Source organism: Adiantum capillus-veneris, chromosome 3, assembly GCF_014529385.1.
Source record: "Adiantum capillus-veneris isolate H3 chromosome 3, ASM1452938v2, whole genome shotgun sequence".
In the NCBI taxonomy this organism is placed as follows: Eukaryota; Viridiplantae; Streptophyta; class Polypodiopsida; order Polypodiales; family Pteridaceae; genus Adiantum; species Adiantum capillus-veneris.
This window is the reverse complement of record NC_140933.1, coordinates 45,528,116-45,544,610: the sequence shown is the minus strand read 5'-3', so window position 1 is coordinate 45,544,610 and position 16,495 is coordinate 45,528,116. Positions and strand designations below refer to the sequence as shown.

The following is a 16,495-nucleotide window of genomic DNA, read 5'->3' as shown; positions in this document are numbered from 1 at the left end:
GAGAGGGACCACCTAGGCAACGAACTCTCCCAATCACTCTCTAATAGAGCATAGATGGCCCATATCATCTCTGAGGGTATCCCCAGACTCTGAAGTAGTCAAAAGAGCCTATCTCGTGGGATTGTGTCAAACGTTTTGCGGAAATCCACAAAGCAGCAGTAAAGCCTCTTCTTCCGCACCTTTGCCCCATCAATGAGGCAATGCAGAACGAAGATGTGGTCGATGGTCGTGTAATTTCTTGGGTTCAAGGTGTCTCCAGATTTGTGCATCAACACAATGGTGTACCTGGTCCACTCTAGAAATCCCTTTCCTATAGCCCGGTTGAATGCATGTGCAATCAATGGGGCTATCGTGGCGGCTTTGTAAATGAGGTGCTCACTCTGTCATCATGTATGATCTAATGATCGGCGGTGGTGTAGGCGGTGATGGGCTTCTTGACCATCTCTGTTGTGAAGAAGGAAGAACTCGTGGGTCGAGGCCTTGGTGGTTGTGGAATCGGAGACTCGTGTGGCACCTCATAGAGTCTCTCTGCATCATCGTGCCAGAGTTGTGGATCCTCAATAGGAGTAGTCGGTCGTTGCTCTTGAAGGGTGCACCATGCTATGGCACTATCCATGCTCATGAACATGTGGTATAGCTCTGCCCTTGTGCCTCCTCAAAAGCTCACGGCTTTGGGGGCGTGAGTGTCTTCATCGGGCGTCTGTCTTCTCGGTCAGTGATCTCTTCAAGAGTTTGCTGCGCACGTAGCCAGCGGTAGAGTTCTCTGTACTCATCAGCATACCAACAGTTCTGTGCCATAGTCCCTAGGGGAAGTGTGGCTTATATGCGTGGTGTGTGGGAAAGAGCTGATGGTTGATGTTTGAAGAACAGATGTGATGCTGGAGGCAAGCGTAGGTAGTGGTGTAGAGGGGTGGAGGAGAAGGAGCCTCTCCTTGACCTCTGCCGAGTATAAGGGGGACTAGCTCATGTGTGAAATGGATTGTGGTGTGTGGGGTGCATGTCATGGATGTGTAGGGTGTGGCGTCGCTAGTGAGAGAGAGAGAGAGAGCAAGATAGGTGTGGTCGGCTCCAATCGGTATGGGTGGGATGGTGAAAAAGCTAAGTAGGTGGGTGGGATTCTGTATTGTGTCGTATGGCAAGGTCACGTGGTCGTAAGGTCACCGCCGGCTTTGGGATATAGCCATAGGCACAAATCCTCGATAAATTCTCGTAAAAATTCTCGTTGAAACTTCTACCTCTCAACCCAATATGAGGTAAAATTTCAATGGCATTCTTGAACAAATCACTGTCAAAAGTGACCCACTCTCTTGGACACCTCTCCATAGTTGCAGAAGAAGCAGAACCATCTGTCCAATGATAGATACCAGACCTGAAACCCGATGATATATATAAATATAAAAATTTATTTTAACTTGAAGCTTGAACCGTTTACTTAAATAATAGATCAGTTGCATCTATCCCTACAGATAATCAAATGCATTTCATAAAGCTCACCGAGATCCTATAGCATGATAAAGTTGAAGCCATAAAAAAGGGCTATCACTTTGTTCATCTTGGTTGTGTACAAATAGGAGTAAACCCTCTGTTCAGAGCAAGTTTAAAAGTATCTTGTTTAGTAATAACTCTAGATACCAGACATCGAAATTTGCAAGACCAATTAGTCGGAGGAATTGAAAGCAACTTAGCAAATGGACCAATTTTTCTGTAAGTTTGCCCGAATTACAATGTGTCATTAGATGACCTCTATTTTGGCGAAGCTTTGACTCTTGCAATTAAAATAGTCGGCTGTGATCTAAAGCACATGATCTCCAATTTAGAAATTGCTTTTTGTGTTTTAGGAAGAGCACTAACCTCAGGACTTCCTGCAATTTATGAAAGGAAATTGACAGCAAAAGAGAAAAAAGATCATAAATGGCAAAACATCATTATGCGTTGTGATGATCATTCTCAAATGCTGCGATGTGATCAAATTGCATGGACGGAACTAAAATTACCTGAAAATTGGGAGGTAGACATTTAACCTACCTTAAACTCAGAAATAGTAAAATAGAGTATTGAGTATTGATAATATAGAGTATTGAGTATTGATAATATAGACTCATCTAATTATGTTATTAGCTCTCAAAAACCTATCTCTTCTCCTGTTGTGCATTAAACCCCTACCAAGTCTAGAGCAATGAGAATAAAGGATTGTCAACATTCAGAAACTTTTGAAAATGAAGACAAAACCTTTTGTAGACACTCCTTTAGACTAATGAGTCAAATTGCCTCGTCATCCTTTGCATTCTTGATACAGTTTTGTATGATCAAGGGTAAAGATTTTATTATCTTAGATAATGATAAAGTCTTTATTACCCCTTATGTTATAATGATTGATCATACAAAACCCAGTCCTGAAGTACTTCAAAGCAATTATCAGATTGTGAAGTTGCATATGCTTGAAAAAGAGTTACACGACTTACATTAGCTTGTTTCTGAGTCAAGCCACAACCTTACTCAATTGCATACACAACTTCAAAGCATGCTTACAACATCTCCTCCCTCGTGGCATACTGATTTAATCGTACCGTCTTCTAAAGACTTACCATACTTCTCATTCACTAAACCTTCCTTGCATTGTCGTCCAGATCACTCAGACAAGCGTCTGCTCTTAAATGTCTTGGAATTTGAGAAAAACAGGGTCATTCGTCAGACATTGAACTTGGGAGGGAAGATTGGGAAGCCGCGAAGAGAGAGGACTGACACCATATCTCTAGAAAGATATTTGCTTAGATTGCACAAAATGCTAATACAATGGTAGTAGATCCGGAGATTCTGATGTTGAGACACTTGGACACTCCAAGCTAGAAATCAATAGCAACACACGAACAAGATCTGCAAATAACTTAACTTGAATAGAGAGAAAGAGAGAAGAGGAGAGTCGACACAGAACGGCGGAGTTCCGTCCGTAGATGCATTGGCCCCAAATTGTGGCAGCCCTTCTGGTATTTGTTTATTATTGCTTTACAAAGGTACAACTCCTTGAGGGTTTAGCTCTCCAAGACTTTGCGTCGAGATGCTCTCAGAAGACTGGCCGTAGGGCACTTATAAACAGTACAAGGCATGCCCAAAAGCAGAGCCCCAAAAGCTCGAGTTCAAAAGCACTCAGCCCTGCAACGTCAGCACCTAGTGCGTGAAACGCGGAGCGCTCGTACAACAGTGCCACGTGAGTAGCAGCCTGTAATTTGCGGAACCTCCAGCCAGCCTTTAGGCTTTCTGTGTTTATGGGTTAGGCCCCTCAGCCAGTGTCCATAAGTTGGTCAGATAGAGTTTAAAGTTGTAACCTCTTGGGCCATCTTTTAGGTTGGGCATGCCATGTCACAAGCTTGTGACAAGAACCAAAAGTTTGATTACCACCAAGGTACAATATGATGGTGTTGTTCACCTGTTCGCTCACAAGGTAGAGCTTAGATAGCGATCTAGACAACTCTAGATGGAGGATACAAGGGGTAATAATGCATGAAGCGTTAGTTGCTCGATGGATTATTGCTCGGGACCTCATCCTATCCAGGCTAGGGTTCCCACCAAAGTTATACATAATGGCTTCTCGTGATATGGGGGCCTTACAAGGTGTGCAACAAATAATGTAGGTAGGCAGTACTTAGAGGTGGGCATTGAGTGCATACCAACAATATGTAGGTCAGGATTCTTTGAGAAAAGGTGTTCTAAAGTAGAAGAAATATCTGCTCTTAGGTATCAAATACAAAACTTAAAAAGTGTGTGTGTGCACGTGTGCCCATGCAGACAAGTAGAAATCTTTGTCCTAGCTCCGCTAACAAGAAATAAATAAGTCAGTTTACTTTGATGCAGGTCATTGGGATTGAGATGAATGGTGCTGCAGTTGCAGATGCTTGGACAAACGCTGAGATAAACGGCATCAAGAATTGTCGATTTTTCTGCGGAAAGGTACTTGCTCAGATGTTTAGATAAGAATGTTTTAGGTACGCAATGCATTTTTAGGTGGGACTTAAATTGGGGTGGACGAGGTAGGCATAGAATCCGACCTCATGGGCCACACTGACACATCCGTAGCCTACAGTGTTTTTGACATTTTTATAGTGGTTTTTCTTAGCATTGAAGAGTTATTGCTATCTCCTCACATGTTACCAAGCGAAAAGATCCTGAATTTAAGTAATCTCCTTGAAGTATCTCTTGCACTGGCTGTGATTAGCTTTGATTGTGTAGGCCGAAGATGTCATGCAGAGCCTGCTTGATGAATACCTTATGAAGGAAGAACATTCGAATGGAGTGGCAGACAAAGAACCGAAGGGAACTGTTGAGGCTCCAACCAAGTTTCTTGATTCGACAGAGTTGTCAAGCGTACAAACAGGGGATGATGCGTCTACAAACCAGAATGAGTTGGGTTCTCACCCGGAAGATGGTGAAAAGGAAAACCTGGGGTCTGGAAAATTTACGTCTGTTGTGGTGTTAGTGGACCCACCCAGAAGTGGGTTGCATCCTGTGGTAATCACTTCTTGCACAGATATTTTGTGTATGCCTAGTGTTGGCATTCGAAACATGGAGTAATAAAGGTTTTAACCATTGCAAGGCTTGGTCAAACTTTTTGGATGTTTGCAGGTGCTAAAACTGCTTAGAACACATGAGAGGATTCACAGATTAGTGTGAGTCGCTTCTTGATTTTTGAAAACTGTAGTTTACATATATTCCAAATTGCATGTGCGTGCATGCGCATGCGCTACTAAATTGTGTGGCATGGGTTCACAGGTACGTGTCATGCAATCCAGACACTCTTCTAGCTAATGCTGTGGAGCTCTGCACACCAAGTGGAACAGGGGATCCTGGAAAAGGAGCAGGGCAAAGGGGGGGACCCTGGAGGAGGAGTGCGGTGGGGCTTGCTCGACAGCGTGTCAAGTCGATGCCCACGTCCAGTCCTTTCTCACCAGTTAAAGCTGTGGCTGTTGACATGTTTCCACACACTCCTCACTGTGAGATGATAATGCTGATGGAAAGATGACATTTTATTGTGCAAGAGCTGTTCTATGTAGATGGCAATGCAGCAATAGGCAAAATCCATGAGGGGTTCTCTACCTCTAGTTCTTTAAATTGGACTGGCAGACAAACAACTTTAATGTGAGCTTCCTGTGAGAGCTATAAAAAACGATGGAGCTCACGCAAAGGTTGTCGTCATGAAATTGTGGATGGAAGTTGCCAATTGGTGCTTCATCTTTTAGCGAGCAGGATTGATGCTGCTGGTGAGAACAGCACCCTTCAGGGGTATCATAGGGTTAGAGATTGTAAAATTAATTACCAATATTTCTAATTTGTTTACATTTATAGTGATTCTTCCATATTATTTATACACACAAGGAGATTCTCTTGTTTTTGAAAACAAAAATGGTTCCACCTTGGTCTAGTCGCTGATTGAAAACTTCGTTAGTATAAAGGCTAAGGTAAGATTCTTTTCGCAGTATTGTTGGACGCCTTTCACAGCCCCTGAATAGCGATCTCTTCAAGAATTCTCTCACCCATGTCAACATCTTGCGTAAGGCCACATACCTTCAAGATTGAAAGCAAAGTTTATTGTATGTGGAGAAAGGCCTTCCCTTTCCCATCAGGCCCAACCTACCCATGCTGCTCCCCGCCTATTTGTGTGCAGAGAAGCTTTCCACTTATACCCTCATGGGCGTGCCCAGCAGACTTCAGTTCTAAAATAAGCTGGGCCCTAATCTTCACTCGTACCTGAGAGAGAGAGAGAGAGAGAGAGAGAGAGAGAGAGAGAGAGAGAGAGAGAGAGAGAGAGAGAGAGAGAGAGAGAGAGAGAGAAATGAAATAAAATGTTATATTAACGTCTTCAAAAGGCCAAAGTGACCTATGAGACCAGAAAGTTACAATGCGGTGTATCTGATACAAAGTCAGATTAACAAAATAAATTAAACTAGGATAACAAAATATAAATACTGCGGGATCCTAAACTAAGAAGTACAATGTGAAGACAATATGGGAGGGGAGTAGAGATCCATCTTCATCTGCACTCTGGACGACGAAAGAGTATGGCTTGAATATTTTGCCATAGCCTCCTTCAAAATTGTGTAGCTCCTCTCCTCCCTCGGGGTCGTCTAGATCTCCCTAGCTCCAATGCTCGGTTTATGAGAATGCCAGTAGTGCGGGTAGACCTCTCCACCGTCGCTGGTTGCTCCTCTGCTGTTCTTCTGGGTGTACATTATGTAGTGTAAAGAAATCTGTGATCTGTCTCTGGGGATGTCTCTCTTCACCTCTCCTCAGTAAGGTTTTTTTATGCTTGTGGAACTCAAGTAGATAAAGCCCAAGACATCTTTGATCCTCATACATCATGACCCTAGATAGAGGCCCAAAACCTTCTCTGACTAGACAGTGAAAACGGCCTCGTATCTCATAGTACACAGTGCAATGACATATGTAATGTACTTCTGTCTCTGGCTCTAGATGGCATAAGCGGCATATTCTGTTATTTGCTAGTGTCCCTTTGAATCTGCCAGTCTCAATCTCGAGCTGATTTGAGGACGTGCGTATCTGGCCAATGGCACAACGCAGACCATGCGAAAGATGCGTGTCCATATAGCTAGGTCGAATTACAAACCCATCCCCGTGAGGTGGAGAAGATGCTCTCTATAGAAAGCCATCTTTGTGCCCAACTCTTGTAACGGCTCTATCCATGTCCTCCTCGTGTCCAACTGGATCAAATCCTGACGGATGAGTCTATTAATCTCTACCCGTGTCAGAGACCTCAAGGGTGCTTGAAGAGAGTATTGAAAAGGAGGCAACCTGTCCATGGTGAAACCATGTGTCTGAAACCATGATGTCATCTGAGCATACAAGCATGATGTATCCCCATTAAGAGCTAATTGTCTGGAGGACTCTAGAGCCACCCTGGCATATCTGTCTCTGGTAGTATCCCACAGACTGTGTACAAAGGAGACTGATCTTGTGAGCGCCTCAATCTCCATAGGGGGGGCAACTAATTCCGCTCGAATGATATCATGCGGTACAGAAACCTTGGCTCTAATCAGCCGAGAGATCATAGATACTAGGGGCTTCTCCATACGCCTCCACCCATCTTGGCCTATAGAAGGTCCCCAAACCTGCACCCCATATAACATAGTAGAGGCAACCAAAGTATCAAAGAGCCATAACTTTGTCCTAGGTTCCTGGAACTAAACCTGTGAACACATCCTTTCCATTCCTCTCAGAACATACATACCAAATAGAGTAGGGAACAATGGGCAGCCCTGTTTCATCACTAATCTGTACAAAGCCATAATCCCCCAAATCACCTCTATGGGCACCCCCATCTCCTGTAGTCTGCGCATCAATCGAGCTCTTGGTACCATGTCAAATGCTTTACGAAAGTCCACAAAGCTACAATATATTCGTCTCCCATGTGCTCTGCCCTCCTCAATGATGGCCCTGAGTATCAGAATATGATCAAGAGTGGAGAAACCCCTCCTGAAGCTGGCTTGACCCTTTGCTCGTACCCCCTCACCCTCTGCCCAATTACTCAAGTGTTGCTCCAGGATGGATGCATACAACCGCGCCAATGTGTGTCCAACCATGATAGTGCGGTAGTTCCCAGGCTCTGTAGGGTCACCAACCTTGAAGATGGGCAAAATATTAGACAATCTCCAAGTCTCAGGTAATCCCTCACACATGGCAGGATTGAACAACATTGCGAGAACCTCCATCAGCATATCACTGGGGGAGGGGAGTGCTCATGGAAGAGACGCCATGCCTCTCCTGAGTCCCTACTCAAGAACATCTGATACAAGTCTCGCTCTATTTGGGCTAGGTAAGCTCGCTTCTTCCGTCACACAAGGCGTCGGAAAGCAATCAGAGACTGTCTGTAAGTGATGACTCCTAATTGAAGATCCCTCTGAAGCTGGTCTCTCATCTCTCTGCATTCCTCATCATACCAACTATTCTGGGGCATGCTCCCAGAATGTCGTCTCTTGCCCGGCTGAGTGTGTAGGTATGCCACTGATGCAGCCCCGTGCAATGTCTCAGTCAGTAGCGTGGTGCAGTCCTCCACTGAGAGGCCTGTACGATTTGTGCCAGCTGTGCCTTCCAATAGACGGTGCCAGATCTCCTCTGAATAAACAAAATCAGTCTCTGGAGTAAATGGTTAGCGGGTGTGTGACCTGCTTCCTGATGTCTCGGTTGTACTATACTGAAATTTAACGGATAGTGTCAAGAGAGCATGGTCTATTGTTATGCCCACTGGCTTGGCTCCCACTGTGAAATCCTGAATGCAGGGGATAAAGCTCGGTTTTGTCATATCATAATCCACTGTACTGGCCCCATGTCTATGTGGAAAGCATGTGAAACTGGCTGCTCCAGGAAATCGCTGTAAGCCATTAAGTATGGCTAATCCATGTGTAGTCGTCATTTCCATGAGGTATCTCCCATACTTTGTTTGTTCTTTGTCATCTGAGCATCTGTCAAGCCCCAATTCACCCACATTCAGCTCTCTAAGCATCTCATCTGAAGTGTCGTAGAAGACTGTGCGAGTTCCCCGTTCGGGCATTGAAGTCCCCTAGGAGAATGCTATCACCATCCCTAGAAAACTCCCAAATGTCATCATCTAGGATAGAGAAAGGCGCCTGCCCTCTGGATGCGGCATACATTGATGTACTCGGAGGAAAGTAACATATGGCAATATATAGGAATCGACCTGTGTCAGGTCTCAGTCTCACCCACATATATCTGGCATGATCATCTCTTCGTAGAATATACAGAAATGGTTGTAGTTCCTCTCTGAATACCATTGCTACTCCTCCTGAACCTCTACTCTCGTGCTCAGATCTCGCATTTGTCCTGTGAGCTGTTTCCCATCTGTATCCCACCACATGTGGCATTACCTGTCCAGGGGCCTGATGAGTCTCTGAGAAGAACACAATAGCCTTGTCTTTGAAACTCTCCTCAAATGCGCCCACGTCCAACCTCATAGACCCATTACAGTTCCAGGTAGCCATCTTCAGTGTGGTCCCATAGGTCACGCACCGTCATACAGTACGCCGCTCTAGAATCACCACGCGTCCATCTCTGTAGAAGGCTATTTTTCCCTTCTCCCTTGCCGCTGTAATGTCTGGCATTACCTCTCTCATATGTGCGAGTTGTGAGAGAGTCAGGTCATCACCGAGGAAAATTCCTGTCTTTTTTAAAGTAGGCCTCTTCCTCAAGAATTTCTTCTTCTCTTCCAACGAGGGAAAGCGTAGTATGAGAGCTCTCCCCTTTGAAGACTCACCCGTGCCATCACTTTTCTTACCTACCCTCCATGCCTTTGTGTGCAGAGGCTTTTCCATCCCCATCATGGATGTAAGGCTTGTGACCTCTTTCTCCACATTGTTTATGTCTTTGAGACCGGTCACTCTCACATGCAGTGCTCGCATCCGCCTTCTTTGTTCCTCTTCGAGAGTCATGTTGATAAGCGTCGGTGTACAAGGAGTTTCTTGACCTTTCCCTTTCTTGGCGAACTCAATCCATTTTTCAGCCTCGTCCGCCTTTTTCTGTGTCCTTGTTATCATCTCCGCCCATGAAGATGTCTTTGCCACACTCAGTTTCTCTTCCTCTATGATCATCCTTACCTGTTCCTTAATTTCCTTGATTTCATCTATTACCGAGGGTTGAAATTCGCCTTCCTCTAGTCCATTGCTAGAGAGAGAGAGAGAGAGGGGGGGGGGGGGGGGGGGGGGGGGGGGGGGGAGAAATGAATTGTTATATAACGTCTTCAAAAGGCCAAAGTGACCTATGAGACCAGAAAGTTACAATGTGGTGGATCTGATACAAAGTCAGAATAACAAGATGACAAAATGACCAATCTGTTACAATATGGTAAATCTCGTACTATGTCTGAGTACAAAAGAAGAGATGCTAAATTGAATCTAGAAGTGCTACTAGCTCGAATTGTGTGGGGGGTATGTGTAATGATTGATACAATTACTGCCCAAATACAAGAGAAAGATACAATGGAATGAATCTACTCTGGATGTCAAGATAGTATGGCACGAATCCTCTGTTGTAGTCTCTGTTGATGTTGTGTAGCTCCTCTTCTCAATCGTGGGCGTCTCGATCTCCGTAGTTTCAATGCTCGGTCAATGAGAGTACCATGGGTGTGAGTATGAGCTGAGCTTTGCATTGGTGGCTGCTCCTCTATCTGTCCAGTGTCTGGTGTAAAGAAATCAGTAATTTGTCTCTGGGATTGTCTCTCTCAAAATCTCCTCAGTAAACTATCTCTCTGTCTGTGTAACTCTAGTAGATACAATCCAAAACATCTTTGGTCCTAATAGCTCATGATTCTGGAGAAGGGTCCGAAGCCTTCTCTAAATAGAGAGTGGAAGCAACCTCGTATCGCGTAATACATTGTGCATTGACGTATACAATGCATCTCCGTCTTTGGCTGTGTATGGCATAGGTGGCATATCTTGTTAGTTGTTGGTATCCCTCTGAATCTACCAGTCTCAATCGTAAGCTGGATTGAAGATATCCGTATCTCACCAATTTCATAGAGCTGGGTCGAATCACTTGGGAGTTGAAGGTCTTTGGGCCCAACTCCTCTATCGGCTCTATCCATGTCCTCCCAACTAGGTCAGGTCCTGGCGAATGAGTCTAGTAATCTCCATCCGTGTACGAGACAACAATAGTGCATCAAGGGAGTATTGGAAGGGAGGCAAGTTGTCCATGCTGAAGCCATGTATCTGGAACCATGAGGACTTGTGTGGATATTGGCATGTGTCTCCCTATAAAGCTAATTGTTTGGAGGACTCAAGGGTCAATCTAGCCTATCTGTCTCTGGTAGTATTCCTTTAGCTATGCATAAAGGAGACTGATCTGGTAAGCGCATCTATCTCAAGAGGGGGGGTTGCTAACTCCGCTCTAATGATCTCGTGTGGCACAAAGGCCTTGGCTCTAATCAACCGAGAAATGAGAGATACCAAGGGCCTCTCTATACTTCTCCACACATCCTGACCCACAGATAGTCCCCAAACCTGAACCTCATAGAGCATAGCTAAAGCTACCAAGGTATCAAAGAGCCAGAGCTTTGTTAGGGGTGCTTGCAACTGAACCTGCGAACACATCCTCTCCAATCCTCCCAAGGCCGCATACGCTCTGGTAAAACTAGTCGCTGCTGCTCTCTTCAAAGATAACTTTGGCCCAATGAAGACTACCACAAGATAAGTGTATGCGTCTGTGTACTCCACAACAGGCTCTTAACCATAAGTGAATGTAGGTCCTGATCTCCTGATCCATTGCGGTGTCGTGTTAAACACCATAACCTTGGTGTTACCAAGGTTTACAGAGAATCCACTATCCTCCGCAAAGCCATGTAATGCATCCAAATGTTCCTGCATACCCTTAGGTGAGTTAGATATCAACACAATATCATCAGTATATAACAACAATGGAATCTATTTTCTTGCTAGCTGGGCACATCTGTCACCTCTCAGTCAATATAATCAGATGATAGAAACCTCATCCATATACATACGAAATAGAGTAGGAGACAATGGACAGCCTTGTTTTGTTTCACTCCAATAGTGGAGTGAACTAAATCGGATGTCCCCGCTAGAGTGCGTACATGTCCCAACATTGGTCTGTATAGAGCCACGATCCCCAAATCAACTCAATGGGCACTCCCATCTGTAGCGCAGCTAGTGTGTCGTGCTCTCTACAGTGGGTGCTCCTCAATGCAATGTGCGTGACAATCTCACTCAAAGAGACTGAAAACAGGAAACAATAGACAACAACTGAGCTCGCAGAGACACAACAGCAACAGTAGACCACAACAAATGACTCGACTATCTCAAAGAACTGATACAGACTCTGGCGTGGCAGCACACTCAGCTCCAGCCCAGGACTCTGAGGTACAATGGGGTGTCGAGGCTCAGATGTGTAGGGATGGTGAATAAGTGCTTTGTGTATAGACTCTAGACTCACTACCACGACGCTGGACGAGGTGTAAAAGAAGATGATCCATGACCCAACTACTACTACTCATGTGTACAACCATAAAGAGCCACCAACGGCTCATAAATGTCAGCCATCTAAGTCTATCCCGAAACTGAGTGGTGGTGACCTGGCCACGATGTCCACTAGGCCACCGTCCGTATCCTGCCACGTGTCACTGTCCAGCCCAGAGAGTCCGTCCAATGTGCACCAGACCAGACCAATTGTACGAACTATATGTCCTGTGAAAGTGACTTTGTAGCCCTGCTACAGGTTGCCCGCCACGAAACCACTCACCGTCTCAGTGAGAGAACCGCTGAAACTACTAAAAGACTGAACTGCAATAAGAAATGAATATTGTACTGTCATGGTGAAAAGACTGTCAATCATCATCCTAGAGAAAGAGTAGTCGCTATAGCTACACTCGAAGGATCGGTCTCCGATGGTGGAGCCATCAAATCAATGCTGGAACTTCCTTGTAGGGACTGCTGAGCTGGTAGAGGCTGCTGGGCTCTGTTGTCTGTAACCTTGCCGCCTTTGACAGGAGCCGCCAGCTGCTACACGGCAAAGGGTAACACCTGTCCAGAAGTGAACTGAGGACGACGAGTGACACAGCCATGGCAGTGTGTCCCAGCAACATCGTCGCAGCAAGGAGCGCTATGCATGTGGGTCGATGAAGGCTGAAACCCGTGAGGGTACTGTGGACTGTAGTACTGAATTGGAGGCTGAGGCCGTGTGTATAGTCCCATAAAGTGCTGAGAAGGACCTGCAGTCTGCAATGGTGACCCGGATCCAGTCCATCCAAACCCTCCGCCAGCCTGAGCCTGGGCCTAAGCCTTAGCCTGAGCCTGACTATCTCCATGTAGAAGCATTTCCCTAAACATTTGTACATGTGCCCGAAGGTCTTCAATGATGTCTGACTTTATCTTCAAAGCTTGTTGTAGGGCGAAAATCATAGCATCCCGATCCGAGATGGCACTTTCGGCCACCTTTAGAGATCCCGCCATAGCCGCATATATGGTAGAGTGGCGTTGGTGCGTAGTAGCTAACTGTTCCGCTCCAAGCTCTATGGTGGCGATAGCGTTCCTGGAGTCTTGTAATACTTTCTCCGAAAGATGTACCACAGAAGTAGAGTCATCCACCCCTGATGATGTCCCAAGTGGCACAGGTGGCTCGCCATGAGGAGGTACCACTGGTCGAGTAGGAGTTGAGACGGGGTTTGAGATGGTAGTTGCAGGTGAAGTCAGATGCATATGGGTGAATAGTGGGGAAGAAGGTAGAGGAATCACCGAGGGAGAAGCCGCCGATTTGTCATGAAATTCAGGAGTCGACACTGGTGGCGTACAGAGAGGGGTGGAAGACAGAGACCGCCGTGGAAGATGTGTTACTTAGTCTGTTGGCTCTCCGATATTGGCAAGGAGATTAGAGACTCTGCTATATCTTTGGCCACCTTTGCTTTTATCTTCTTTCTCTTGTGGATTGTAGGATCAGCATGAATGTTTAGTGATTTCCTTTTCCCTTGCACACTTCGTGTATCATCATCTACTTTGTCTGGTGTAACATGAATACTTACAACCCACGCCAAGAGAGGGGTTGCAAAGCATTTGAAGCTGAGCTGCACAAATCTCACGTGAAATCTTTTGGCCCGAGACTGTAAAGATGAAAAAAGGATCTGGTGAAATCCACAGGGTTGGGCATGGAGCAAATAGTAAAGACCGTCCCAATGAGATAATGTAGTGGGTAGTTCACATTTCCCTTTATCTTCTTTGGCATCTCTAGCTAGAAAGTAGTATCTAAAGATTGCCAAGATCTGTTTATTTCTTTCATAATTCGGGTGATTTGTACTGAGCATTTCCTCGCATGACTGAATTGTGGCCTCCTTAGAAATCTGAGAGAAGGTTCGAGTGGCAGGCTGCACAGCTAGAAAAGTTGGTATACACATAGCATGGCCTATCCTTGTAGCGGTGAGTTTATGACCCCTTACCTTGGGAAAGTTCTTCACAAGATCATGAATCATCTCTATAGGAACAGTGGTTCGGAGATCTTCGGCCAGTGCTGTGAGACCCATCGTCTGTAGCTGGTCCTTGGGGAGGATTTGGCTGAGAGACGGTCGAGGCGGCTGTAGATAAACAGCCAAGGAGAATGGTGTGCCACTTTTAGATGTAGCCGGCCTAGCAATTTCCTGATGGATGATTTCCTGATTGCGTTTCTTTTTACCTACTGTTTTCAAGTTTGTTTCTTTTGATGCATCCAATTCAACAGCTTTTGACTCCAACTCCCAAGTTGGGGATGCTTTGTAACTTTCATGGCTGGCATCACTTGAAGTGAAGTCATCCACATCTTGGTTGTTAGTTTCCGAATCCTCCTCCTCTTCAGCAGAGCTCAGCTACGGAGGTGGTGGCTTCTTGACTGCTTTTCTGGAGGGTTTGCTGGTACCTGCCATGATAATTGCAATTTTTCTTGAACTAACTGATGTGCACACCTCGTGCAGAGAGAGTGAAGTTATTCCAATACAGAGCAGACACTGAACAAATTCCAAAACTGATCCACGACTGCTTACATATCAAGACTTTCACAGAACTCCTAAAATCCTAATTGCTAAACGAAGGCGCAGATGCTCGCTATCAGGGACGCAGTTGCATGGAAGCAAAGCTTACCATCTTAAAAATGTCGAGTCGAGTTGGTTTTGATGAACCCGAGATGGGACCAATGATGGCCGAGGCGACCTGGTTTCAAATTTGGAACGGGTGGGCCAATTTGGAAACTTCCTAATTGGGAACGGTGGGCGAAATTGGAAATATGGGAAAGCACGCCGAATTGGGTTGATATGAGGGGAGGGCCAATTGGGGGGAAGGGGGCGAATTGGGAACAGGTCAACCATAAATTGGGAGGGAGGCTAGTTGGGCAGGGGAAGGGGCGAGTTGGGAAAAAAGAGGGAGGGACGAATTGGGGAGAGGGGGGTGGGGGGGCGAATTGGGAGGGGAGGGGACGGATTGGGAGGGCAGGGGGGACGAATTGGGAGAGGGTCGAAATTCAAATGGCAGGGGGGCCGAATTTGGGCAAGGGGGGCGAATTTGCAAAGGCAGGGCGAATAGGGAGGGAGGGACTAATATGCCGAATTGGGGTGGGGGCGAATAGGGAGGGAGGGGCGAAATAGGAGAGAAGAGAGGGGGACGAAATTGAAGAAGTAGGGCGAATTGGTAGGCAGGGAGGGAGAAGGGGGCGAATTGGGAGGGGGGACTAATATGCCGAATTGGGGTGGGGGCGAATTTGCAGAGGACGAATAGGGAGGGGGGGGCGAAATAAGAGAGGAGAGAGGGGGACGAAATTGAAGAAGTAGGGCGAATTTGATAGCAGGGTGAATTGGTAGGGAGGGAGGGAGGGCAAATTGGGCAGGAGAAGGGGGCGAATTTTAGAGAAAGGGGAGGGGGACGAATTGGGAGGGGCCGAATAGGAAGAGGAGGGGCGAGTTTTGGGAGGGGGTGATTGGCAGTTAATGATGAAGACGAACACTCTAAGGTTGTGCCTGCCTGTGAGGATATCATACAACACTCTATAGAGAGGCGTACACCAAAGAGCTTAAACCCTGCTTGATTGTCCAAGCATGTCCTTGAATTTTGCCCATTGTGACCACAATGGGAACAATGCCGCGCCATCTTTGAGGAAGGCCAAGCAAAGCTAAGATTTTACTTACCCATTGTTACAGGACAAACTCCGTATATGTGGGAGACCTTGATCCCAATTCCAATGAAGCACAGCTGTATGACTTGATTACCAGTGTCGGGCAAATTCTGTCTACTGGGGTTGGCCGTGTTACGAGAGTAGAGGTCGAATGGGTAATCCACTTGCAGGCGGGGTTGTTCTTCTAGAGGATAGGAGCCTGTTAGTCGGTTGGGATGAGACTGCAACCATAGCTCCTTGGAGTAAGTAGAGGTTAAGTTTGTCTCAAAGACAGCCGAGGATGTGCTTGGAAATCACCAATGCCAAGGCACCTGATTAGGGCTTTAGAGAGTAGAGATGGTAAGGGTTTACCATAGAGACAGACAACTCTATGCTACAGAGAGAAGCGTGTAAACTTAAAGAAAATATCACAAAAGAGACTAGGAGCTTAATTGGAAATATTTTAGTGCTAACGTCAAATAACACTGATGATAGAAAGAATTAGAGAAAGAGGTTGTATTGTAAGAAGTTCAAGACAATACCCAATTACCGAGACTGAGCGGAGAAAGGAAACTTTAGGCGGAAAGATGGAAACTTCTACAGACCTAGCAGAGACTGAGACAATAACAGAACACCCGTTCCGGTGGGAAGGTAGTTGGGAGGAGAGAGATGGGATATTAGAACCTACAGATGGCGAAATAGCTGCAGACCCTGCTTACTCAGATGAGTAATAGCACTTGATTCTGGAGCCATTTACCAGAGGCAATGGAACACCATCCAAAGTTACTAACTGGATTTCTCCTTGTGGCAAAATTTCCTGCACCCTGAATGGCCCTTGCCAGGTTGGAACCAGTTTTTT

At 45.9% G+C, this 16,495-nt stretch overlaps 1 protein-coding gene across 1 annotated transcript in view; it reads left to right on the top strand.

The window, feature by feature from the left end:
• Window positions 1-5,395, top strand: part of LOC147460844 (zinc finger (CCCH-type) family protein) — a 100,507-nt gene extending 95,112 nt beyond the window's left edge. Inside the window, exons 11-14 of the mRNA XM_086508533.1 lie at window positions 3,850-3,945; window positions 4,225-4,503; window positions 4,618-4,661; window positions 4,765-5,395. Coding sequence (XP_086364659.1) covers window positions 3,850-3,945; window positions 4,225-4,503; window positions 4,618-4,661; window positions 4,765-5,014 — 669 coding nt within the window. The 3' untranslated portion in view covers window positions 5,015-5,395. The remainder of the gene's footprint in view (window positions 1-3,849; window positions 3,946-4,224; window positions 4,504-4,617; window positions 4,662-4,764) is intronic.
• Window positions 5,396-16,495: the final 11,100 nt, after the last annotated feature.